At 40.5% G+C, this 25,219-nt stretch overlaps 1 protein-coding gene across 2 annotated transcripts in view; it reads right to left on the bottom strand.

The window, feature by feature from the left end:
* Positions 1-25,219, bottom strand: part of PAPPA2 (pappalysin 2) — a 281,412-nt gene that overhangs the window by 139,667 nt on the left and 116,526 nt on the right. For both annotated transcript variants that reach the window (XM_037022528.2, XM_073216797.1), the window contains exons 6-12: positions 24,073-24,265; positions 20,484-20,605; positions 17,014-17,503; positions 13,920-14,048; positions 10,444-10,535; positions 5,336-5,529; positions 3,317-3,463 (exon numbers count right to left, since the gene is read on the bottom strand). In XM_037022528.2, the coding sequence (XP_036878423.2) occupies positions 3,317-3,463; positions 5,336-5,529; positions 10,444-10,535; positions 13,920-14,048; positions 17,014-17,503; positions 20,484-20,605; positions 24,073-24,265 (1,367 nt within the window). The remainder of the gene's footprint in view (positions 1-3,316; positions 3,464-5,335; positions 5,530-10,443; positions 10,536-13,919; positions 14,049-17,013; positions 17,504-20,483; positions 20,606-24,072; positions 24,266-25,219) is intronic.

The following is a 25,219-nucleotide window of genomic DNA, read 5'->3' as shown; positions in this document are numbered from 1 at the left end:
ATTATAGGGGGAGAGTCTAACACTTATGCTTGGTAACTGATGGAAATATTACACAAAATACTGAGAAAAAATATGTATATATCCAATGTGTATATATGTTATATGGGAAATTTCAACAATAGGATAGATGAATTTGATCTATCTTAAACATACAGAATGTTCTATCCAACAATTTCAGACTACGTATTCCTTTCAGAGTACATGTAACATTTACCAATATTGACCATATGCTGGTCCCTAACTCAAGGTCAACAAGGATTAAAACCAGACAGAATGTACTCTTTGATCACAGAAGACTCTGGCTATGAATTAAAAAACAAAAGGTAATCCAGAAAATCCACAAATATTTGGAAATTAAACAGGACACTTATATATTACTTAGGGGTCAAAAAAAGAAATCAGATGAAAATTTAAAAATACATTTGAACAAATGATGGTGGAATCAAGACATGTGAAACTTGCAGGATGTTTGCTGAAATCATAGTTACAAGGAAACTTATGGCCTTAGTGCATATATTTTAAGAAAAAAGAGAAGCTAAAAATGGTCTTAGTGTCATCTCAAGTTAATAGAAAAAAAGAACAAATAAAATGCAAAATAAAATGTATGTTCTTATTTTCATTATTTCCTTTCTTTTATGTGTGTGTGTATATAATATTATATACTCCTTATAAATGTGTGCAAATATATATATATGTACACACACACAAATATATGCACATACATTTTTTGGTTGGTTCTACAAAAAGATTAATAAAATTGTTAAGTCTTTAGCAAGTCAGGACAAAAAAAGTAAAAGGAAAATAACAATATCAAGAGTAAAAAAAATCCTAGAGGTCATGGAAATATTACAAAGAAAATAGAACATTATGAAAAACTTTATGCCAATAAATTCAAAATTTTAAGAAAAAAATGTATAAATTGCTTGAAAACGCAAGTTACCAAAATTGATCTAATAAGAAATAGAAAGCCCAAATTCTTCTTTGTTTTAAAATTTTAACTCAAAGAAACATTTTTTCTCAAAGAAAACATCAGCCTCAGATAGCTTCACTGATGAATAACCCCCAAATTAGCACAACCTTACACAAAATAATTCTGGAGAACTGGGGGAAAATAAAGAAACTTATTTTAGGAGTCAAGTTAACCTTCATCATAAAATATGACAAGAGAGTAAAGAAAAGAAAATTAGGAGTCAAGCTTTTATGAACTTAAATGAGAAAACACTTAAAATATTCACAGACAGGACCTAAAACTATTGATGAAGGATTATATATCACCTCCAAGGCATAATTATTTTTTGGGGTATGTAAAGTTGATTTAACATTTAAATGTTTTTTAATGTAAGTTAAGACTGAACAAAGGGGAAAATAATATGATCATCTCAATGGATGCTGAGAAAGCGTTTGATTAAAGTGAACTCCTTTTCTCAGAGAACTATAAAATATTGAGAGAAAAGGAAGCTATAAGTATCTGAAAGAATATATTAAAAGATTTGGTATCTTAAAGAGAAAACTCTCCTAAAATTGTCTTATAGATTCATGGAAATCCCAATCAAAATTGCATCTGGCTGTTTAGTCGTTTGTTTGTATTTTCCATGTGTAGAAATGGAAGTTGATCCTAAATTTGTATAGAAATTCAAAGGGCCAAGAATAGCTAAAACAATCTGGAAAGGGAGAAACAGAGTTTTAGGACTTACACTATCTGATTTTAAGACTCATCAAAAATGTACAGTAATTAAGAGCATAATATCAATTCAAGAATATACAGAGCAGTAGAACAAACTCAATAAACAGACCTCCACATAGCTTTGCCAGTTGCTTTTTGACAAAGGTGACAGTGCAACACAGAAGGGAAAAGAACATTTTAGTTTGAATAGGATGGTTCTAGATCTATTCCGTATCCATAGGAAAACACATTCTTGATTCCTACCTCACAGGATATACAAAAACTTCAAATGGACTGTAGTCCTACCTATGAAAGGCAAACAACAGCATTTCTAGAAGATCACAGAGGAAAGTGTATCTTTGTAAGAGGCAAAGGTTTCTTAATACAGTACATGAAAGGCACTAACCATGAAAGATAAACTGGACTTCAGTAAAATTTAGAGATTCTGTTCATCTAAAGATACTTTAAAGAGCAAAAAAAAAAATGTAAGCCATGTAGCACTGGAAAATATTAAATAATATAGATCTGAAAAAGGATTATATTCAGAAAAATGTGAAAAAATCATATAAATTAAGAAGAAAATGAGAAACAATCCAATATAGAACTGGGCAAAAGACTTGAATATGTCCTTCAGAAAAAAAAAAGAAAAAGCATGTACAAATGGCCAATATACCTATAAAAGACTGCCAATTTCATTAGTCAACATGTAAATGCAAATTGAAACCACAGGGGTGATATCGGTACATAACCAACAGAATAGCTAAAATAAAGACTTAAAAACACTAAGTGGAGGCAAAAATGTGAAGCAACTGGAATATTCATAAGCCTCTGGTGGGAGTACAAATTAGTACAACCACTATGGAAAATATTTTGGGATTGCCTACTAAAGCTGGTTATCTGCCTGCCTATAATCTGGCAATTCCAAATATACCCAACTGTTTACATACATTTGCCAAAAGAAAGGTACAGAAATGTTTATAGCAGAACTATGTGTAATACCATAATAGAGAAAAAACTGGGAATAATCCAAATTCTCATCAATATGAACATTGGATAAATAAATTGGTATATATTCACATACTGGAATGCTACATAGCAATGGAAATGAGCACTGCTCCTAAGTGAAGCGGTGTGGATGAATCTCACAAATAGGATGTTGAGTAAGAACCAGACATGAAAAGTATATGCCCTAAAGTTTTTCACATAAAATTCAAAAACAGGCAAAACTAATCTATGATGATGAAAGTAAAAATAGTAGATACCTCTGTGGCATCTTAACTGAGAATGGGAATGAGAGAGGCCTTTGGGGGCTGATGTCAATGCTCTTTCTTGATCTGTGAGGTAGTTAGAGAGGATGTTCACTTTGTGAAAATTCATTAACCTGTGCATTTCTCAGTTTTGCACTTTTCTGTGTGTCTGTTATACTTTGATAAAATGATTACTTCTAAGAATGTCCAAAATTCAAAAAGAGGTGAAAATAAATGCAAAAATACAAAAACTTTGAGATAACTAAAGGAAGTTTCCTGATAAGCCATTCCAAAGCATCATTTTACACACACACACACACACACACACACACACACACACACACACACACACACACACTTTGTCCATGGCCTTTGAAAAAAAAAAAACAGCATTTGGACCACTTACTTTGAGCCAAATCTCATCCTCTCTCTGCAGGCTACCTTCTGGCTGCTCACTCCCTTCATCCGGAGGTCTCTTTCCACTGGTGACACAGGGAAACCAGCCAGTAAGAGGATGGTGCTCTGGCAAATCCGGATGGTATGATGTGCAAATCTGAAATGGCAATTTCAACCAACAGCTAAATGCGGAGTAAAGACAATGAAACTCCCCAGCTCAAAACCAGGTCTCCTTCTTGCTCAGTGCCTAATGATGGAGTTACTGGCATAAAACTTTCCTCACTGTGGAATGTTTTGGTGCTCTCTGCTAGCCTCAACATAAAACATACATGACGACTCTTTGTCCACTGTCAACCCAGGGATCTTGCCCGGAGAATAGTCCTGACACATTTCAGGCAACTGTTCCCAGGATTAGCCATGGAAGTCTGTCCAGGGTGATAGTGAGATCTTTACCATGCAGGATTCACTGGTCCCAGGGGTGGGACTAGTGAGTGAGGGAACCATGGAACATTCAGCTGGGTAAAGGAGGCAGGGAACAGAAACTCCAGGAAATCTCCAGAAACTTCACTTAGGGAAGACAGACAGGCTAGACCAAAAGCCGTTCAGAGAGTTGCCACTAACTCGAATCACCCAACTTTCCTGGCTTCCTGTCATTGGGCACCAGAACTTTTGCGAAAGATGCCAGACCTAGCTGAAGGAGTGTGGCAGACATAGCTAGTTGCCTATCCATATCCATTTCCTCTTAATTTTTATTAACAAACTCCAATTTTGCTAAAGGTGACAGTGTGCCCAGTTATAAATGCTCATTTCCACAGGATCCCTTGTAACTAATGATGATGAAATTACCTGGATCTGACCAATGAGTTGTTGGTACAAGTCTACAGTGTTGAACTTCCAGAAAAACTGATTTTCCCAGTAAAAAAGATAAGACTCAGCTAGCATCTACCTATTTCCCTTTGACCTTCTCCTTTTCTCCTGCTTCAAATACTGACTTCAGTATAGTTGAAGTCAGAGGGGTAGCGGTTACTTTATGAGCACAAGGAAAACTTCAAGCCAAGGACAGAAAGAGCTGGAATCCAGAAGATATCTAGGTTCTTGAGTTCCCTGAGTTGGAGCACCAACCTTGACTGGTTCCTCCACTTCTTGGGGATGTTTCCTCAAGACTAAAATTTAATTATTTCATCCTGTCCTAAAACACCTAGAAAGCGAAATCACACTTGTTTTGAAAGGATTATATTGCTTAATGTTATGATGAATAGAAGAGTTTATCTGGCAATGGAAGCCTCTGGAATACTACCCAAAAACCAAAGTCCTTAATATTCTTTCTGGTATTCAACTATAATTTGTAGATGTCAGTCCTCAGAGCCTCCGAGGCTCTCCTATTAACTTAGGTAGATATCACAGAATATTGTATACCTGAGGATTTGTTTTTAGTACAAACTCTAGATTTTGTTGAATAATAATTCTTTAAGTCAGATTATACTTGGATCTTTAATGTGCATTTTAAACTTCATTTAAGCCATGTAATAAACCTCTGAGTTAAACACAAAAGGTACTGCTATACCCATTTTACATATGAGAAAATTGGTGTCCCAGAGATGTTAAGTGACTTGTCAAGCGTCACTTAGTCATAATACTAGTAATACTGGTGGAACCAGTAGTGTAATCCAGGCATTCTGACTCCTCACTGCTGTTCCTTCTTCTTTTAAAATAAATTATCCTGAATGTAAAGCCCAAGTATGATTTCTGATATATGTATTTATAAGATTCACTCTGAGATGCTGTTGTACACCTTAAAATTAGCTATTGCATAGTCAAAGGCTCCTAGCCAAAGCTAGCGAGGGTAACTTGGGTGAAAGTAGGGGACCACATTTAGTTTAGGAATTTTTCATTCAACTTTATCTTACGCTGCGTTCAGTAAGGACTAAATTTGATGTCAAAGTCAGGAGAAAAACATAAGCTTCCATTAAGTATCTTGGGGAGTCACTTCAAAATTTTGTTCAGACTTTATTCCGCTGTCTTAACTTACCATGGAATGAGGTTCTCCAATGACCGAGGAAACAGGACACTTCTTCTGGTCTTCATGAGAGGAGTATGCTTGGGTGGCCCACTGATCCATGTACCCTTTGGGAGTGTAGAGGCCACAGTCTATAATGCTGGTTTCCTTCTCAAAAGGCTCACATACCCCATCTCCCTCATAGATGTAGCACAAGCTTGGCTCCCCTGCCAAGAAACATATTGTATGACATTTGAAAAAGTGTTTTTATACATGTCATGCAAAAATAATCACATTTTTTTTCTCCAGCCTGCTGAAGAGAATCCTGTAATTGCCAGCCAGTCTCATGCCTACCCCAAATGTGCAGACCACACACACACACACACCACTAAAGAAGGATTCTTTTTCATGAGGAGAGTGGTAAAATTCATTTATATGATAAAAAGTATAGAAAAGGGTGGGACTGGGGGGAGAAAGAAGAGGGAGAAAATAAGCAGCTGCAGGCTGGATGCATAAAGTTTAAGAAATCATTAAGCAAGATACTTAAGAGAAGCTGGGGATATAAGAGAAGTAGGTAAATAAAATGAATTTAAATAAATTGTATGATGCATTATATACTTGGATCTCCTTCATCATTTTTGAAATATTAAAGTATTTGAGGGATTTGTTTTCAATTACTTTTTGCTGATGAATTGTATTTCTTCAGTTAACTGCTTTAAATGGACAATATGGGCTCCAGATTTATAAGGGTTAGATACGTATTATTCCTTTCAGTTGAACAACAAAAGTGAGGTATGTATTTTTCATTTGTTTCATAAATAGGAAACCTGAGTCTCAGTGATTTTAAGTGACTTGCCAAAGGTCCCTCGATACATAAGCTATAATAGAGCTTGGATTTCAGCCAAGCTTACAGAAAGCAGGTTTGGTGGCTGTCATTCCACAGTGCCTCAGGCTGAGACAGAGGGACTGTCTTTAACAGCAAACAAATGAGAAATGAATGTGAAAGAAAAACCTGTTGAAGTTGTAAAGCAGGTTTCTGTTCTCTGGACCAGTTCCATACTTGCTCATAGGATAACTCCTACTAAATGAATAATACTAACTAGAAATATGTAAACTAGCTTTCTTCAAATGTGGAAAGCTGAGATACAGTTACAAAGACATTTCTAAAGTACTATTGAATGTTCTTCCAAAATGTCAGGAAAATTAATATAAGTAGTACAATTCTAATATCCCAGTTCTACTTAAAATAATAAGACTTGTTTTTACACAATATACAAAAATAAACTCAAAATGGGCTTAAGACCTAAATGTAAGACTGGAAACCATAAAAATCCTAGAAGAGAACATAGGCAGTAAGGTTTTAGACATTGGTGTGAGCAATGAATTTTTGAATCTGTCTCCTCAGGCAAGGGGAAAAATAAAAAACAAAAGCAAAAATAAATGGGACCACATCAAAATAAAAAGCTTTTACATAATGAAGGCAATCATCAACAAAAAGGTAGCCTACTGGGAGAAGGTGTTTGCAAATTATATATCTGGCAAGGAGTTAATATACAAAATATATGAAGGACTCACACAAGTCAATATTAAAAAACAAACAGTCCAATTAAAAAACAGGCAGAGGATCTAAATAGACATTTCTTCAAAGAAAACGTACAAATGGCCAAGAGACACATGAAAAGATGCTCATCACTAATCATCAGGAAAATGCAAATCAAAATAACCATGAGGTATCACCTCACACCAGTCAGAATGGCTATTATCAAAAAGACAAGAAATAACAAGTGTTGGTGACGATGTTGAGAAAAGGAAACTCTCATGCGTTATTGGAGGGAATGCAATAGAGTGCAGCTACTATGGAAAACACTATGGAGGTTCCTCAAAAAATTAAAAGTAGAACTGGATGTGAACCAGCAGTTCTGCTTCTGCTTATTTATCTGAAGAAAACTAAATCACCAATTTGAAGAGCTATACATGCCCCTATGCTTATTGCAGCATTATTTATAATAGCCAAGATATGGAAGCTACCTGTCAACTGATGGATGAACAGATAAGGAAGGTGTGGCATATAATATATATATATATATATATATATATATATATAGAAGTATTATTCACCCATAAAAAAGAATGAAATCTTGCCATTTGTGACAGCAAGAATGGACTTAGAGGATATTATGCTCAGTGAAATAAGTCAGGCAGAGACAAATACTGTATGATTTTATTTATATGTGGAGTCTAAAAAACAAAAACAAAAACAAAACCTAAACAAAGAAATTCATAAATACCAAGAATAATCTGGTAGTTGCCAAAGGGCAGAAGGTAGGGGATTGGGTAAAGTAGGGGAAAGGGATTAAAAAGTATAAGCTTCCTTATAAGGGGATAAGGGGATGCAAAAAACAGCTTAAATAGCATAATATTATAACAACTTCTTATGGTGATAGATAGTGGCTAAATTTATGGTGGTAATCACTTCATAGTATATATGAAGTTGAAATACTGTATTGTACACCTGAAACTAATATAATATTGTACAACTACACATCAATAAAAAATAAAAATAGGGCATGAAAATAAGACCAAGATTTCAAAATAATTTAACACATAGGTATACATTCAGTAACATCATTACTAAAACTTACTGTTGGTATACCATTCTTTTTATTTTTAATTCTTCACAGCAATACCACTAGCTGTTGCAGTAACTTTTCAGCTTCTTATCAACATGTAGTTACTAATTATTTTCCTTAATAATTTCTGCAAGTCTAAGACCCTTTTGTGGTAAATCTATCTGTGCTTGCCAGGAATGAGCCACTGTTCTTAGGACTGGGTTCTAATCCTTTTTTGGGTTTTAAATGTCTGCATTCTATCAAACCCATGGCCTTCCCAAATCAGCTCCCCCAAGCCAATATATGTATATTTTGAATGACTCCCCACGATAATTTCCTCTTTCTGTCTCTCTCTCTAATAAATATGTATATAAATATACATATGTGTTTATGTACATAAATATGTATATTTGTATGTATATTATATATATATATTTTATAACATGTATTTTATAATGTGTATATTGTTTGTAACATATAAATGTTTTGTTTTTCTATTTATAATCCACTGATTGCTTCCTGCTTCATCTCTATTTTTTGTTTTACCACAGACTTAAAATTTTTACCTCTGTTTTTTCAACTCCATCTACAAATAATAAACCACTTTTGAAACACATTTCATAATGGCTCCTTCAAACCCAGTCTTTTGAGAAGTAATGAAATTGAACTATATGCTTAGCATACTATGAATTTATTATTCATTGAAACAGATGTGTAACTGTGGAATAGATCATTTTAACTTTACCCTGTACATTTAAAATAATTTAGATATAGTCTTACTCAGCTGGAGGCTAAGGAAATATAAGCTGAATGTAATGGGATCAAATGGGATAGAAACAAAGCAAGGTTTGCTCTTGTTAAATAAGACTTGAACTCCACTGGAGAAAGCACCATGTTTGGAGAATATTTGTAATTGTGTGTGTGTGTGTGTGTGTGTGTGTGTGTGTGTGTGTGTGTTTTCAATATGAGCTCACTGTGTGCTACTAAAAAGAAATGATGCAAACAGAGGTGGTATTAACAAATACTTGTGTATAGAAGAGGGAAGGTAATTGGTTCAGTGTATTCTGCATGGCCAGACCACAACTAGGGTATTGAATTCCTTTCTGGGCATTGAACACATAAAGCATGCCAGGTTAGGGTAAATAGGAAAGAGTCTGGAAACCTAATCACATGAGGGGATGTTTGGATTGGAAAGGGGAATAATAGGGAGGCATTTCAAATATCTGAATGGTAGTCAAATAAAACAACAGAAAAAAATCACCTGTAGTTTCACAGCAAGGAAAAAGCACTTGATTAAGTATTAAGAAAGCTCAGTTCCAGTGCTGGCTTTGCAAAGACCTCATTGTATGCCCATGGATGAGTCAGTAAAACGTTCTGAGCCTCAGTTTCCAACAGAAAAGGAGAGAAGAATTTTATAACAGATGAAGTCATTTTTAAACAGAATGGTCTGTTTCAAGGTACATTCTTCACTGCTAGAACTGTGTAAGCAGAAGCCAGAGGCCTATCTTTCAAGAACTGGTAGAAGAGATTCCTGTAAGAAAGGAAGTTGGATTCTAAGTCACTGCTAGACTATATACATGAATAATAGGGTCCCTAATAGACTCATGGTATATGGTGGGCACTGCATACATTTATTAGATGGATGGATGAATGGTTGGAAGACTACTAAGATTCTATAATTTTGTGATTCTGCTCTAGAGAGCAGGGGCATTTGTGTGTTCTGTACAGTATACAGCACCTTAATAAATTCTATATAATTATAATCATATTCTATTCTACCTTGAAATTTAGACACAATAAAATAATTTTAAATGTACTGCTTTTTAAAATAACTTTGATGAGTGGTTATGTTCCACAGAATCATTGCAATGTATACAGATGAGAATGTAGAAACAATCTATATCTAAGAAGCCTATTGATAATGCTTTATTCAGAATTGGGAGAAGTGTTCTGGATGGCCTTTTTGTGTGGCAAAAGGTTAGATTCAAAATCACCTAGTAATAATTTTTTACCAGTGATTCTCTCCAGGATTAAGAAATATATGACCTTCTGTCATCCTTCATGATCTTATCTGTTAAATATCTTGCACTCCTTTTTTCTTAGAATGTTTCCTTCCCTAATTTTTTAAGTAGCATCTGTATGATTGTACTACTTAGCTGACAGTTTTATGTTAGACATGAGGACCCAAGAGTAATCTGCGGTAACATTGATCAAGGAGGCAGTATAATCTAGTGGTTTAACAACTAGACGCTGGAGCCTTACTTCCTAGCTAAAATCCTGACATCACCACCTCTAGCTGTGTAAGAGAAAAACAAGTTATTTAAGCCCTCTGTGCTTCAGTTCATTGTAGGGATTAAATGAGATGAAATACAAGAAAGGATTAGTGCCTGGCACATAATAGACACATCAAATGTTACTGCTATTATTATCACTAAGCTGTATGTATACAGGATATCAAAACCTCACAAAAACAAGATGCGGAGACACCTTCAAAAATAGGACATAACCCTAGTTGGTTGCTCCTAAACTCACCTACACAGTTGAAGCCTTCCTCCAGCTCACATGCCCTTGAGCAGCCATCTCCACTCAAAAGGTCTCCATCATCACACTCTTCTCCCAGGCTCCTAGAAGGTAAAAGTACACATACATACATACATACATATATACATACATATGGTTTTTCTTGTTTAGTTACTATCATTTTAAATCCTTAATACTCCTTATTATATATTGAAAAATGCAGGCTGGAGAAAAGTAGAAGCTAAGTGAATGCTTTAACAGAAAAAGTAGTTTATGGCTCAGAAACATCTAGAAGGGCCCTGAGGACCCTAGCATTGTTTCTGGTAATGGTTTTATGCTAGAAAAGGCCTACTCGCTCTTAGAAATAGCTGATTTGGTAAGGAGGAAACTTGCCTGTCTGTGTGTTTTTTTCTATTCATTTTTATCTGATACTGCTTTATATTGTCATTGTTTTGCTCTATGTCAATGCAGTGGTTGTTAAAGTTAGCATTTTGTGGCACTGAAATTGCCTGTTTATATACCAAGAGACTCAGCAGCAGATCGCTGCCTTCTCTCAGGCCCAGGGGCAACCTAAAGCTCAGGCAGGTCTTTGTCCTTACTACCTACTACCACCTGGTGGCAGCTGGCATATATTGCAGGGGAGAAATAAACACTGGGAGAAGAAAAACCCCATTTTTGTTTTGAACCTCAAATGCTGATTGATGACAACTTGGATTGAGGTGAGGGAATTAACTTTAGAGTGAGGAGTACACGAAGCATATGTTATGGGAACAAAACGAATAAACCTGAGTTGAAGCCCCTTTGAAAGAAATACAATTTGGCTATTATAAAATAGATTGGGAGTTATCATTTTTTTCTCCTTGACTTTTTCACTCACGAGGTAGATAAAGGGTTTGGGGAATGCTAAAGTGTTATGAGACCCAGGACGTCACTAACAGCTCTAACCATTGTTTAAAGTATACCCCAATACAGGGATAGAATAAAGATTGAATCATTAGATATAAAAATTGTTTTAAGCAGAATTAAAAGTATGCTATAAATGCAATTATATGATAATTATGTTTTAAATGGTAAGCTGTAATTGGAGAAGGGATAAGAGACAGGGAAAACAACCTAACTGAAGAAATTAAGGAAACCACAAATTCACTTTCATTTTGAAGATAATCTACACAATATAAGCTGATTGTGTGTCATCTCATGCATTGCTACCCAGTAGAAATACAATGAAAGTCATTCATATAATCTTCAATTTTCTAGTAGAGACCACATTTAAAAAGTAAAAAGAAACAGGTGAATTTAGTTTTAATAATATATTTCATCTAACCTAATACATCTAAAATGTTATAATTTCATTAAGTAATCAGTATTAAAGTTACTAGTGAGGTATGCTACATTTTTTCTTTGCATACTCGGGCTTTGAAATCTTATATGTATATGCTCCACTTACACCACATCTCAATTCAAACACTTGATCTGTACTTAGATTTCATAAACTGAAGGGTGAGAAAGTAGATCCACCTACACAAGTTGTTCCAAATATACTGAAATGTTTTCTGAGAACTGAATCATTTCAGCTTTTAAGTTAAATTTAAATTATTTAGATAAAATTCCATTTCTTAGTTGCACATTTCAAAGGCTCAAACCGTCCCATGGGGCTGGTGGTTCCCACACTGAGCAGCAAAGATTGAGATGATCGACTTCTAAATGAATACTGCTCTAACTTCAGGGCCTCCACTGGGCTTGTGCTGGTAGTCGTATTGACAAGTTTTGACCAAAGTGACAACTTCAGCTTTTAATAAAAATGTTAAAACTAGAGTCTGAGGATGACTCCTTGGGGATCTGAGATTCCCTTAGAATGAATCTACACATCACTGAAGTGTTAAACAGTGGGTTAGATCATTTATATTCTTGTTTCATGTGTAACAGAGTGCCTCCTCCTGAGATGAAACAGCATTTCAGAGATATCTTCCCACTGGATGGTAGAACAAAGTATGACTCTTTACAGAGAGAGAATACAGGCAAAAGTTTAAAGGACCATTTTGATAAGAAACCTCATGAGTCCCAGGAACCCAGCAGGTACTGCCTCAGGTGGAGATGCCTCAAGGCAAAACCAAGTTAGGAGGCGGGTCTGTCACCTCTTTCTGCCCCTGACTCCAGGCAGATGTGGCATCCTGCAACCTCAATGGTGGCTATCATTATAGAACTGCTATAGGAGACGCTCTGGCATTTGTTTTGTTCAAGGAGGGCTCTGCCTGGGTAACGGTGGTAACCAAGTTCCTCGAACATCTCATGTGGTGGGCAGCAGACTTCAAAAGAGGCAGCCAGAACAAGAAACACAATGACAGCAGCCATATTTATTCTGTGCACATGTGAGGGATCCCCGCTGGATGGGGGGAATCTAAGCTGGAGCAGGGGAGGCGGCAAGCTGAGAATGAGTTAGGCGGGTGGCAGAAAACTAGCAGAGCTGGGTAAGGTGACCTCAGGCACCTCCGTGGAGGTTTGGAAACATGTGTTTATGCTTCCATGTAAAGGAAGAGGCTAACACTGAAGCTGAAGGATCTGGGAAGGTTGAGAGGATAAGCAATGTTTAGTGACTCCAAAATGGTGGGATGGGATCCCAAGAAAGGCTATAGAATTACTTTCTGTTAGAGCTTCAAGACACAATATATTTTTACCTGCTCTGGGGAATTAAAGATAGGCTGACTTATTAGGATGCAGAATGTAAGACAAATCACAATGCCTGGTCTTTCAGCCCTGTACCTCTGGCAGTTTTATGTATGTCACATGTTAGGTTAGAGGAGCTTTGAGGATAGGTTAATATAGGGTGACTACTGAGACACAGGAGTTTTCAATGCTAAATTTGGGAAGTCCCAGACAAACCAAAATGAATGAGTCCTCTAGGCTGATATCACAAAGGGCAATAGAAAACATGACACAGCATGTTAGGAAACCAAAGGAGACTAATTCCATCTTTACCTAAGTGAAAATTACACTAAAGAATAGCTGAAAATTACACTGTAGTCAAGTCTTCCAGGGGTCAAATGCACAACTAAAGCTCAGAAAGCTACACTGATTTTCCACAGGTCACACAGCTAGTTAGTACAGGACAGGCCACTGATGCAAAAGAAATGCTGACATCCTCTTGTGGCATCATTTGACATTTGACCTTTGCCCCATGAATTCCCTCCCTGAATCACAGTCCAGCAGCTGTTCTCTGAAACCTTAAGGAAGTGCCCCACACTCAGCTCTGATATCTGAGTATTCTGGGGCGAGCTCTAAATAAAAGCAGGCCCCTCCTTAACAAAGCAAAGATGTGAGTGACCTCTCAAGATCACTGTTGGTTGTAGAGTTTGTTTCAGTACAAGAATCACACAGTGCCCTACCCCTTCATTTCCAGAACAAATCAGACTGAAACTGTAGGCCGATGCTCCTGGTCAGAGCAGGGCAAGGTGTCCCTATTTGCACATCCCCAAGCACACGCCACTCACCTTGCCACCTTCCCATCTCCACAATAAGGAGCTCCGTGGATGTGGCTCAGAGGAGGCGAAGCTTCTCCAAGTTCTGCTCCAGCTCCAGCTTGAACTTGGTACCGATATATCTGCCCAGGTGTGACCTCCCTGTGGAAATCAATGGGCTGTGACCACAACATCCAGAAGGTGAGACACACCCTGGGGCCTTTGCAGATGATTTGCGGAGTTGAAAATAAATATGGGGATGTCAATCTTAAATACATGCTACATTATTTGACACCAAGGCATATGGTCTTACCCAGCAGCAGAATGTCTGAAATCGTGTTCATTTCTGTATTTCCAGTACTCTGCATAGGGCATGTGCAATAACTGCTTATTCAATCAACCAACAGTCCTATACACTCTAGCAAGAAGGCATTTTAAGTGTATGTTTACCATATTATAAACAAAACAAAAAAATCCCCAACTATTGGAAAACTAGACTTCTGTATGTCAAAGCAATCAAGGAAAGGAAAGCTTCAGGGTTTGAGCTCAACAACGGTCTATGACTGACAGTTTTCTTGTTTCTCAAGAGAATTCTTTTTCTGAGGAGGCTGAATCCTTGGGAGGAGAGGCAACTCCCTCTTCTCTCCCTTCATCACCATTTTGGAGATACAAGAAATTCCACAATTAGAAGTGCATTAGATTACTCCCCACCTCCAAACCTGTCAAAATGCACATATACCAGGAATGGACTTTATTAGTCGACACCAGAGATGAAAGGAGTTTATCACTCTCTCCAGGGCCCCAGCACACTGATGAGGTAGAGAACATGAGAGACTGAACATTTGGAAGGGCTAAGGGCCTAAGAGCAGAGCTTCTGATTCCAACACAAATTCTGCCCTCGTATTAATTTTGTCCAGCATCTGTCCCAATTGGGAAACTACCGCCAAAGCCAATCTAGGACGGGAATGCCCTAGAGGATGGATCTCATGGGATTGTCAGGAGTGTCCACCATATACCTTCTACCAAGACCCTCTTCAACTCAACCACAAAGCTCTATTCTCTCACTTGATGTTTCATCTAGCAAACAGGAAACATCAGAGTTTCAAAATCAACTTTAAAAACCTCTGAACAGGCTTTTAGTTATTTTTAATGGGAAAGACACCTAAATATTAAAGACTTTAAATTTCCAAATTAGCTCTCTTTAAGGAAGCAATCTTCTCATGAATGTGACAGTTATTTTAAAAGCAAAACAACTTTATATCCTCATCCATTCTGATGGCTTTACAGGGTGGTTTCTGTCAGACTTCTCATCCAGCCATGACTAAGTCTTGCTGTTCTGGGGCTGGGTAAGGATAGGCAGAAAGCATCAAAATATGTTACATTCTGGGGGGGAAAATTCAGCAGCAGGTAGTCCCAACCTTTAATGGGCTGAATTTGTAAAGGCAGTAAGTCACTCCAGGTGACTACAGGAAACTAAAGGTGACTCAGTCAGAAAATTCAATTTTAATCTTGAGTCTACCACCTACTAGCTCTGTTCAACCAAATTAAAGTCAAACCTTAGTTTTCTCATCTAGAAAATGGGTTTTGTGTATAAATGTGTGTGTGTGTGTGCATGCACATGCGCATGTGCGTGTGCACATCTAGAGAACAATGTCATTTTGACTACCTAGAGAAGCTTGAAAGTGATTCTTTTTCTTTCTGAATCTACCCCATGATCTGTCCTACTATTTACATTAGTGTTTTGACCATTTCCCTGACCATTTCCCGGTCTCCAAGTTCTAATTCACAGAGAAAACATGGGAAGAGGAAATGTAGGAAAGCTCAAGGCACACATTTTTCTCCACTTTTTGTAGCTGCTGTAGACCACAAAATGGGCAGAAATCCCTCCCACCCCACTGCACACCCCTTGAGATGCGACTTTGCTATTCTTCTCACCAAAAGAGAGAGAGTCTATTTTGCCACCCCCTAAACCTGGAATTGGCCGTGTGAAGTCACACACTCTGGCCAGTGGAATGTTATCATGAGCAATATGAGCACAGACTTGGAAAGTGGAAATGTCTGGGGGCTTGCCCTCCTGCTACTGAAAACCCACACCATGAGAACAAGCCCAGGTGAAGCCTGCTAGACAATGAGAGCTCATGTGGGAAGAGGATTTCGTCTCGGAGGCCACGCCAGCCATCTTGGCTGGGCCTCCACAGTGTGCAGGGGGTTGTTCCCAGCTGCGGAGCTCACGCCCAGCCAGTCCAGATGAGAACACCCAGCCAACCCACAGGATCATGAGAAACAGTGTTTGTTGTTTTAAAGCACTGTGTTTTATGATGATGTCTAACACAGCAAAAGCTAACCAACATAGCACCTCTGACAAAACATTCTTTTCACCCTGAGTTCTGCCCTCAGGGCAATCTCCAAGGAAAATTATGAGGTAGGGAGAATTTTCCTTTGGAGACACCAACCTTCTACTCTAGACACTGCATATGTTTAAGCCAGTGATTTTATCCTAGTCTGTATCCCCCAGCACTGAGCACACAGTTCCTGGACCACAGCAGAGCTCACTAAATGTAGAAAGAACAGAAGAGAGAGAAAGAGGAGAGTTGAAAGAAAAGCAAAGAAAGAGGGAGCGAGGAGAGAAAGAGACAAAGAGGGAACCATGAAATACACATGAAAATGAGTCACAAAACTAACCACAGTGTCGGCAGGACCCTTGGCTTCTTTGCTTAGCTATGGAAGACTTGATTATAACCTTTAAATGTTATAAGCAGGTTATCCAAAAGTCACAGCAAGGAATCAGAAATTAAATTATGTCACCAGATAGGAGCATCTGACTCTGATCAACTTGTCTGCGACAATTACTTTTGGTCCAACTGAAACACCTTCTATACTAACCCCTTGTATCCATAATCATAATGATGGACCATCAGTCAGAACACCTGCTTGCTCCCTTCTGGGAAATATTTTTCATCAGCTTAGATATGCCATGTTCAAATAAAATCCCCTCTGAGATTTTGGATATCTCTCCAACTAAGGTCATGTCAGAATATAAAAATAAAACGTGGGAGAAAGGAAACAAAACCCACGCCCAAAGCCCCAGAAAGCCCCATGGTGTAGAAAGCCCTACTGCCCAACTCACACGTCAGTGAACTTCCTGTGAGGATGTGTCACCACCACGGGCAAGCCACTGGCAAATGGGGGCTCCCGGAGCACCTGGTACCGCACAGGTCTGCAGCCGGAGCACAGAGAGCTGTGGGGCTGAGACGTCAGGAGAGCCGCATCAATCTCCATCCGCTCATCCAAGGTGTAGACTTTCACCCCCAGGACCTTCCCGTCCACGTGAAGTTTGATAGTGAGCGGAGTGTCACAGAAAGTGTGCAAGGGGCCCAGGTGCACAGACTCCTGGTGTTCCAGCAAGATCTCAGTGTCAAAGAGTGCCTGGGAAGAGTCCATGGAGAGGTAGGTGACCCATAGGGTGAGGGTGTCAGCTTGGACCGGGTGCTGGAAGAACAGCTCCAGGCTGCAGCCTTCCACGGGACAGGGGACTGTCATGTTCATGTGGTACAGATGGAGTTCGGGACTCCAGGCCTGTAAGCTCGGCTCACAGGGCTGATCCACATCTGGAGGCCCTGAGGGAGATGAACAGAAAGAAAGATGCATCAGGAACCAACCATTACAAGTGTGAAAATGAGTAGCCACATGAGCAGCCAGAAAAAAGAATGAAGAAGAACTCTGAATTCTCACAGAAGTGGGTCAGGTCTTAAGTCCTACTGAGGACAAAGGTGTAAGAATTCCAAAGTCTTATGTCTTGCTCCTTATCACCTCTACATGATGCCCTTGAACAAGAGAAGCCCATCAGGACATTGGACTGGAGCAACCTGATCGTAGGTGGAAACATAGGACTCATGCAGAGAGGGTAAGTCATGTCCTTAAAGAATCCTTGAGCGGAGGGGAATTATTTGTACTTAGTTTATTCATAATCGATGATAAATTAATGCATCTGAAGTCCTGTATTATTTATTAATAAGGCCAACGCATGGTTCAGACTGTCACTATATTCTAACTAGGCTCTTCACAAAACTCTTTGATCCCCTAAGATCATACCTCAGCAGTCCTTCCGATTGACGGTCAGCCAAACTTTAAAACGACAAACTGAAATTTCCGTGTCAGTTCAGCTCATGTACCCCATACACATGAGGAGGTATATGTCCTCAGTGCATGGAGGACACTGCCAGCAGGAACTAGAAGCACAGACACTTCAGTTGGAAAAAGAATGGAGATTCGGTAGCCAAGTAAAAATATAATGGAGAAAATAAATAGCACAAATATCTTAAGGCCAGCTCTGTGGAAATACCTGTGTGAGGTGATTTTCTTTTGTCTCACATGAGGGGGATTGAAGGAAAAGTGTTAAATGAGCAATTAGCAGAGCTAGGCTCTAATTGGCATGGGGCTGTTAGCTGTGACAGCAGCAGGTCTTTCCAAGCCTCAAATTCCTCATTTATAAAGTAAGTACCATTTAACCCCCGCCCTACTAGGTTAGTGAAGGAGATCTCTGTGTTCCACAGAAACATCTGGAAAACTACATTTACAAAAATTGGATTATTTAGCCCTTCAGAATTTGGAAAATAAAAAAAAAATCCAAGCCCACACCACAGGAAAGTAGTTTGAATGCGCATGTGTCTTACATCTTATTGTCCTTCCTGTTTTTTGCCTATGTTGCGAATCCATCTATCCATTCATTCATTCAACAAAAACTTGACTATGTACCTCTTTTACACCTCACACTAGTCTAGGTATTGGAGACAGAGTAGCACACACAAGTGATAAGGTTTGGCCCTCATATACCTTACAATAGGGTGATAGGTACAACAGTAAATAGATAATGAGGTAGAAACAAAATTCCAAGTGTTAATGGCATCTTTGAAGAAAAATGAAGGCAGATTAGCGGTTAGAGAAGGATGAGATGGGACAGGGGACTATTTTAGATTACGGAGCCAGGGCAATTCTCTCCAGGAAGATGATATTTAAATAAAGGATATATCTGGTTCAATTTTCCTGTTTCCCAGGGCAGTTGGTGGTCAATAAGTGTTCATGAAGTGTCATTAAATACACTGTGACCAGAACTGTAAGTAAGTGTGTCTGTGCATGCTTTACCGGGGACCCAATGCCTTTCATTGTGTGGATTTGAATTCTGACTTTTCAAAGCATAGTTCACATGCTTTGAAATTTAGTTTCCACCTTTTTAAAGCAAGCAGAATTTTCCAGCAGTCATCCCCAAATACTAACATGGTGAAGGCCCTCAGAAGGCAGCCTAACAGCAGCAATGCCTGTCAGAAAGTTTTAATTATGATCTCATGTTAAAACATGAAGTGGAGACCCTGGCTTGGTTTTGCCTCAAGACACAATATGAGAATTAGAACCCAGAACTTTCAATTTTCAAAAAATCAAAAAGAAAGCAGTGCAGGGTCAGGGAGTCCAATGGGCATTAAAACATGAGTGCAGAACAAAACATTTTGCCACAGAAATGGCCTTTTATGAAATGCCAATTTCTAAATGAGTCCAAAGCAGTGCCAATAGAAATCTTATAGTTACTTCCCATTTTGCCCTGAACACTTTCATTTGCAAAAAGCCCTATAGAATCAAAAGTAAATTGTCTCTCGCCAGATTTCTCCCTGAGGCTCCTGTCATTTCAGTAACTGGGAGACCAAGGGGACATTTAACAGACACTGTAGACTCTTAGACCAATGTTCTCTTTCTTTTCTTGTCAGAGTTAAGGCTGCAAAATAACTCAAATAGAACCATATCCAACAAATCCTACCGAATAGTTTTTGGGATCTTAATAAATGTAAGAGAAAGATGATGATTAAGTAAACATTGAAGATGGTGATGATGGGAGAAGTCAAGCCATTCATCAGAAGGTGCTAAAACTCATGTCAACAGCATTTTCTGGACCCAGATTGGGGTAAATGCTGTAATTTGTCTTAAAGGCACTGATATACATATGTGAGTGAATTGGTAACTAAGACGTAGGGAGAGGGACAAGAAAAAGGACAACGAAAGCATTTACCCCCTCCTAGAGCCTTGCTGAGATCATATCCAAAGCACAACCAGTACCAGTGATTAACAGACTCATAAAATAGCAGGGACGAACAGCATCGGTTTGGAACACCTAGTCCACCCCACCCCCGCAGACAGGCTCAGCCAGAGTGGGAGTGTTCCCTGCTGTGTGTTCTCCACTGCTCGCCCGACGGACGAGGTCAGCTTACACAGTCATGAGGCAAGGCCACGCCGTGGGCCAGTAGCACATGTTCCACAGGCCTGAGCTGTCTAACCCGGACGTGAGCCCCTGAGTGCAGATGATTTCTCCATCCCTCTGACCCCTGTGCTGACATATGCTTCACCACAGCCATTGGGCCTCCACACTAAGCACTCATGGAGCATTTGACACACAGACCCCTGGGAAATCACACACACACACACACACACACACACACACACACACACACACACACACACACACCTTTTTCTCACTGTGTCCGAGTCCACCCTCTACCTCCATGTCCCCATTCTCAGCCACCAAAGTACAAATGAGAAAACATGCTCCTTTACCCACAGCCTCCTCTGGAGTCCAGTAACCTGAGGAGTCACACACACGCCGGGAGGAAGCTGTGTGCACATACTGACGGAACGTTCCATCTTCAGTGCAGGCACCGCATACACTGCCAGGGGCCCTGGGGACATGGGGAGAAGCCATCAGTTGAGCTGGGGCAGCCACTCAGGAGACCTTTGGGGATGTGGGAGTGAAGATGGGTACTGAGGCCCGAGGGGGCAACAGGGGGCACAGCTGTTTCTCCACTCATTTCTTTCTCGTGTAGACCTCATCTTTGCAAGTTCACAGTGACATGAACATCTCAAAGCCATGAAGCAGAAGAATGTAAGTAAGACACAAAGGAGCCCTGCAGAGATGAAAGTGGGCAGCTCCTATCTTAGGACGTTCAACACAAAATAATCATAATCTGAGTTTCAATAATAAACTCCTTCCTACGCTGATTCTCACCAAGTCATCCAAACACCACTTGTATTTCTCCACCTAAAACAGACATGCATCATCAGAGTAAACTGATTAGCTGTGTGTGATCTTACATTTTAAACTCCCTACCTTTAATCATGTACATAAAATGAAAGTCATATGAAATGTAATGCCCCTTGGCTCTCTGTCACCTAAGGGGATACATCTGCACTCCTCCCTCTGGTCCAGGGTCCTTCACCAGGTGGCTCCAGCCTTACCCACCTCTGTTCCTGCACCACATGCATGGTCCCATCACAATAAACCAATCGCCACTCCACAAATGCATCACACCCTCCACTTAGCTTCGTGAACTGTGATGAGTTCTCTTGTCAAACAGCTTTTCCATGCCTCCCTGATTAGCAAACTCCGACTCACCTTTCAAGACCCATTCAAATGTAACCTTAACAGTGGCACTTAGCCTGACTCTTCTGAGTGGCTGGCAAATCTCTCCTCTGTATATCCACTGCACTTTCTGGCTCCTGTCTTAGGGTACTGCTCTGTGGTGTTGGGAATTCCCACTCCCCTTCCTTCTTCTTTGCTTGTGAGCAGGTCCAGACTGAACTCTACTCTTTCTAAGCCCAGCAGTCAGCACGGGGACTGCCCTCAGCCATCCCTCTGTGAGAGTTCATTTTATAAGCATACCTGAGACTATACTATGAAGAGTTCTTCAAGCACTGTATCTGGGGTGATTGGAAAGGGTAGATAACAGTGACTAGATATCATGGGGAAATCACTTGATGAGTCTCATCTCAGATACTTAGAATCTTTTTTGAAGTCCAATTGTGAATGGACACATCTGAAAATCGAGGTCTGTCAACAGTCAGAGGGAGAAAAATAGCATACTAGTAAATACACTAGGAAAATACTAGTATATACTGTGTATATATATATACTAGAAAAATAATATTGTTAAATAAGAGTAATAATTATGCTATCAGCTTCAGGTTTTTTTCAGCTTCCATTTATTCAGCATCTTATACACCTGGCATTGTGCCACTAGGTGCTTTTCATAAATTATTCATAATCCCTGTAAGAATCCTATGTTTACAAATGTGGACACTAAGGCGCAGAAGGACTAAGTACATATCTGAGGTCACAACAAGTTCCTTAATTCCTTTGAGCACGTTCCCAAATACCATCAAGTGTCCAGTACTTTGGCAACAAAAAGAGGTCATTAACTCCAACCTCCGACTCCAGTCAGTGCTCACTTCTGGTGCGGACACAACTCCAAACCACATCTTCCTGATGCACTTGGCCCCCTCCGGGCTGCAGCACAGTGCGCAGCTGGGCTCCTCTCTGACATAAAGATTCCAAAGACCTACTGAGAAGCCGTAAACATAACTCCAAGTGTGACACAAATCGCTGGGTACGTGACGTGAGTCTCCCCGGCACACGTGCTGGGAGGCCTCAACACTGTGGCCCACCTCGCTGAGGAAAGGAAGCACATTGCAGCAAACCAGTACTAATGTGTGCTTTATCATAACGTTTGTACCAGAGAGAGAATCGGAAGATTAAATTGTTTACATGTGTTGCACAAACTGATGTAAAACTCCTATGAGGACTTACTGTTCAGCTGGCCCCACCGAAGCTGTGTAAGGTCACCCTTGCAGGAAGAGGATTCTTACACACAGCACGTGGAGAAGAGTTGTCCCACAAATGGAGCCCATGAGAGCTTGGGTGCTGGCAGCAATCGACACTGCTTGATAGGAGTGGGGGTCCAAGGGATGTCATGCGTTAAGCATACATCACGGTATCGAGGACAGGTACCAGGAGGCTGGGAACAACATTCTGAAAAATGACTCACTGGCTTCCTTCCATCCCTGTCCCTCTCTGTCCTCTCTCCCAGGCCTTCTGTAAAGCTTGGAGTATGTGGAAACAAGCTCCAAGCTCCAGACACAGCCAGCTCCTTAGCTGGGGCTGGATGCCCAGAGGGGAAGGTTGTCGCACAGAAGAGGGGCTATCTACCTACTAGGTGGGAAAACTCTGAATTCAAAGACATAAACTATGTCATGTTCGCCATTTCTGAAATCCCAGTGGATGCCCCCAATTTACCTCTATTTGGTTGCTGGGTCTTGGGCTAGCCATTGTATACTTCCCTATGCCTCGGATTAGTCACTTAGATAGTAGGACTTGGGCTTGATACCAGGACTGAATGAGACAATGCGGGTAAAATATGCAGGACAAAGCTTCACACAGAAGCACCCAACAGACAACAACTACTTTTACTCAGAACAACAGGGCAGGTTTTGGAAGGGGGGAGCCTGCAAGTGCAGATGGAGTTCTGGTCCCCCTCAGTTAAACCACGCCTGCCCCCTCATCCTCCCACCAAGTGTCAGATGTCACCCTTTTCCCACTTTCTCTCCTTACAAAAAAATCCCCTGGTGTTCATTTACATCAGTATGCAAAGGATGAATAAAAATTAACTTTAGGTATAATGATTCTCTTCAATAAATATGTATTAGATGTCAATTGTGGCAGGCCCAGAGCCAAAGATACAAAAGTAGCCCTGTCCTGAAGGAGTTGCCAAGTGAATAGGGCAGATAGGAAAATGAGCGGATAATGGCAGTTCTATTAGGAGTAGCCACAAGTGGGCTGGGCACGAGTCCAACAGGAGGTAGAGGAGATGTTAGAAATGCTCACATGGGCTAGGTAAGCCTCTGATGCACAGCTGGTGTCAGTGGGTAGCCTGCCACCCACCCAGCTCCAGACCTGCCTAGAGGAACACACCTCACCTCCCTTGCTCCCAGCACCACTGGGCAAGCAGCAGGCCTCTGCCCCACCCTTGCACCAAGGACGCGTGGCTGCCCTGAACAGGAGGCAAAGACCATGTGAGTTTTTTCAGTTCATCTTCACCACATTCGTCCACCTCTTCAAGGCTCCTGGAAGCCCACCAGAGGAGATATTCCACAGAAAACACATGATGGGCCCCTTGCTGAGGAGTGAGCATGTATCATAAGACATTGGCTCACCCGGGAGCCCCATGTGCTCTGCTTAGGAGGAGAGAACAGAGCAGGGAGCAGCCCTGAGCAGTGGCATATGGTTACAGTTCCAAACTGGGGCTCCCCTAACTTCACTTCCTCCCCGCTACATGAAAGGTGCCACCAAGGAAACGCACCAGCTCTCTCTCACCTGTCATATACAACTCCACTAATTGGAGGCAGCCAGTGGATAGTGAGGGACTTGTGGGTCTGCCCGATGACCATGGGTGGGATGGGAATGGGGGTGGGCTTTCGGCTTTGACTCCATTGCTGATACACCAGGTCCAAATAGCAATGCATCCGGGCCACCTGGTTAGGGGTGAAGCTGTCAGTGCAGTCATCATCTGTGGAGACGAAAAAGGGACAGGAGAGATGGGAGTCGTAACCTGCAAAGTCCACCCAGGTAGGAATAAGTCTGCCTTGTTCACGCCTGAGTCACCAGCACCTCACACAATGCTTCACCTTTACTAGGCTCCATAAACACTTGTCAAATAAGTAAATGTGTTTTGTTCCAGAATGTGTCTAAGCTGAAGTAGGAACGAGAAGGCAGAGCATAGTCCTTGTTTACTTCTGACACAGGGCTATTACCTTAATATTGGGCTGGGCCAGACCAAGACACCTGCCCTGGGGCACAGGGCTGCTCTGAGCTCACAGTGGATCATTCAGGAGACCACCCGATGGCAGTGTCTCAGCACATGGCCTTTTTATTCGCACACACTTGTGGAGCTGCCGGCGCCTGCTTTACCGGGGACTTTGGCCAGGGTTAGTGAGTATTCGGTGGGCATGCTCAAGGGCAGAGAGAGCCAGGATGTCAAGGAGGCAGCAGGGCTGGGAAGGGCGGTCCCCACTGTACTTTTGGAGCTGGCAAAAATCTCCCTATTACTGACATTTTCCAATGCATGAGAAAGGAAGTTATCTGAGTTGCAGGGCCTTTTTCAACAAAAGCGCACCAGTCAAACATTCCCCACTGTTTCTTGGCTGTTTCCTCTGCCCAAGGCAAAGGTGGTGCCTAAATAACCAGCTCTGCCCTCTGCACCCCACTGTCTGGTCACTCCACCCTGGCAAAGGCTACTGTGTCCTTGCTGGGGGGAAACAGGGATACAGGTCCCTGGGAATTTGATGCACCTGAATTATACACCAAAATGAAACTTGGGTAGGAATATATTGGTAGGTCACGGAGCATACCAGCTCACTCCTTCTTCCCTTTCAAGGCATGACTAGGGTCTTGTGGTTTATTCGTTTTGGATAGTTCTAGAATTTATCACCAAATAAGCCCCTGGACTTTAGAGAAAACTTAC

The sequence above is a fragment of the Manis javanica genome, chromosome 11 (genome assembly GCF_040802235.1).
Source record: "Manis javanica isolate MJ-LG chromosome 11, MJ_LKY, whole genome shotgun sequence".
NCBI classification, from domain to species: domain Eukaryota; kingdom Metazoa; phylum Chordata; class Mammalia; order Pholidota; family Manidae; genus Manis; species Manis javanica.
This window is presented reverse-complemented; position numbering and strand designations above follow the sequence as displayed.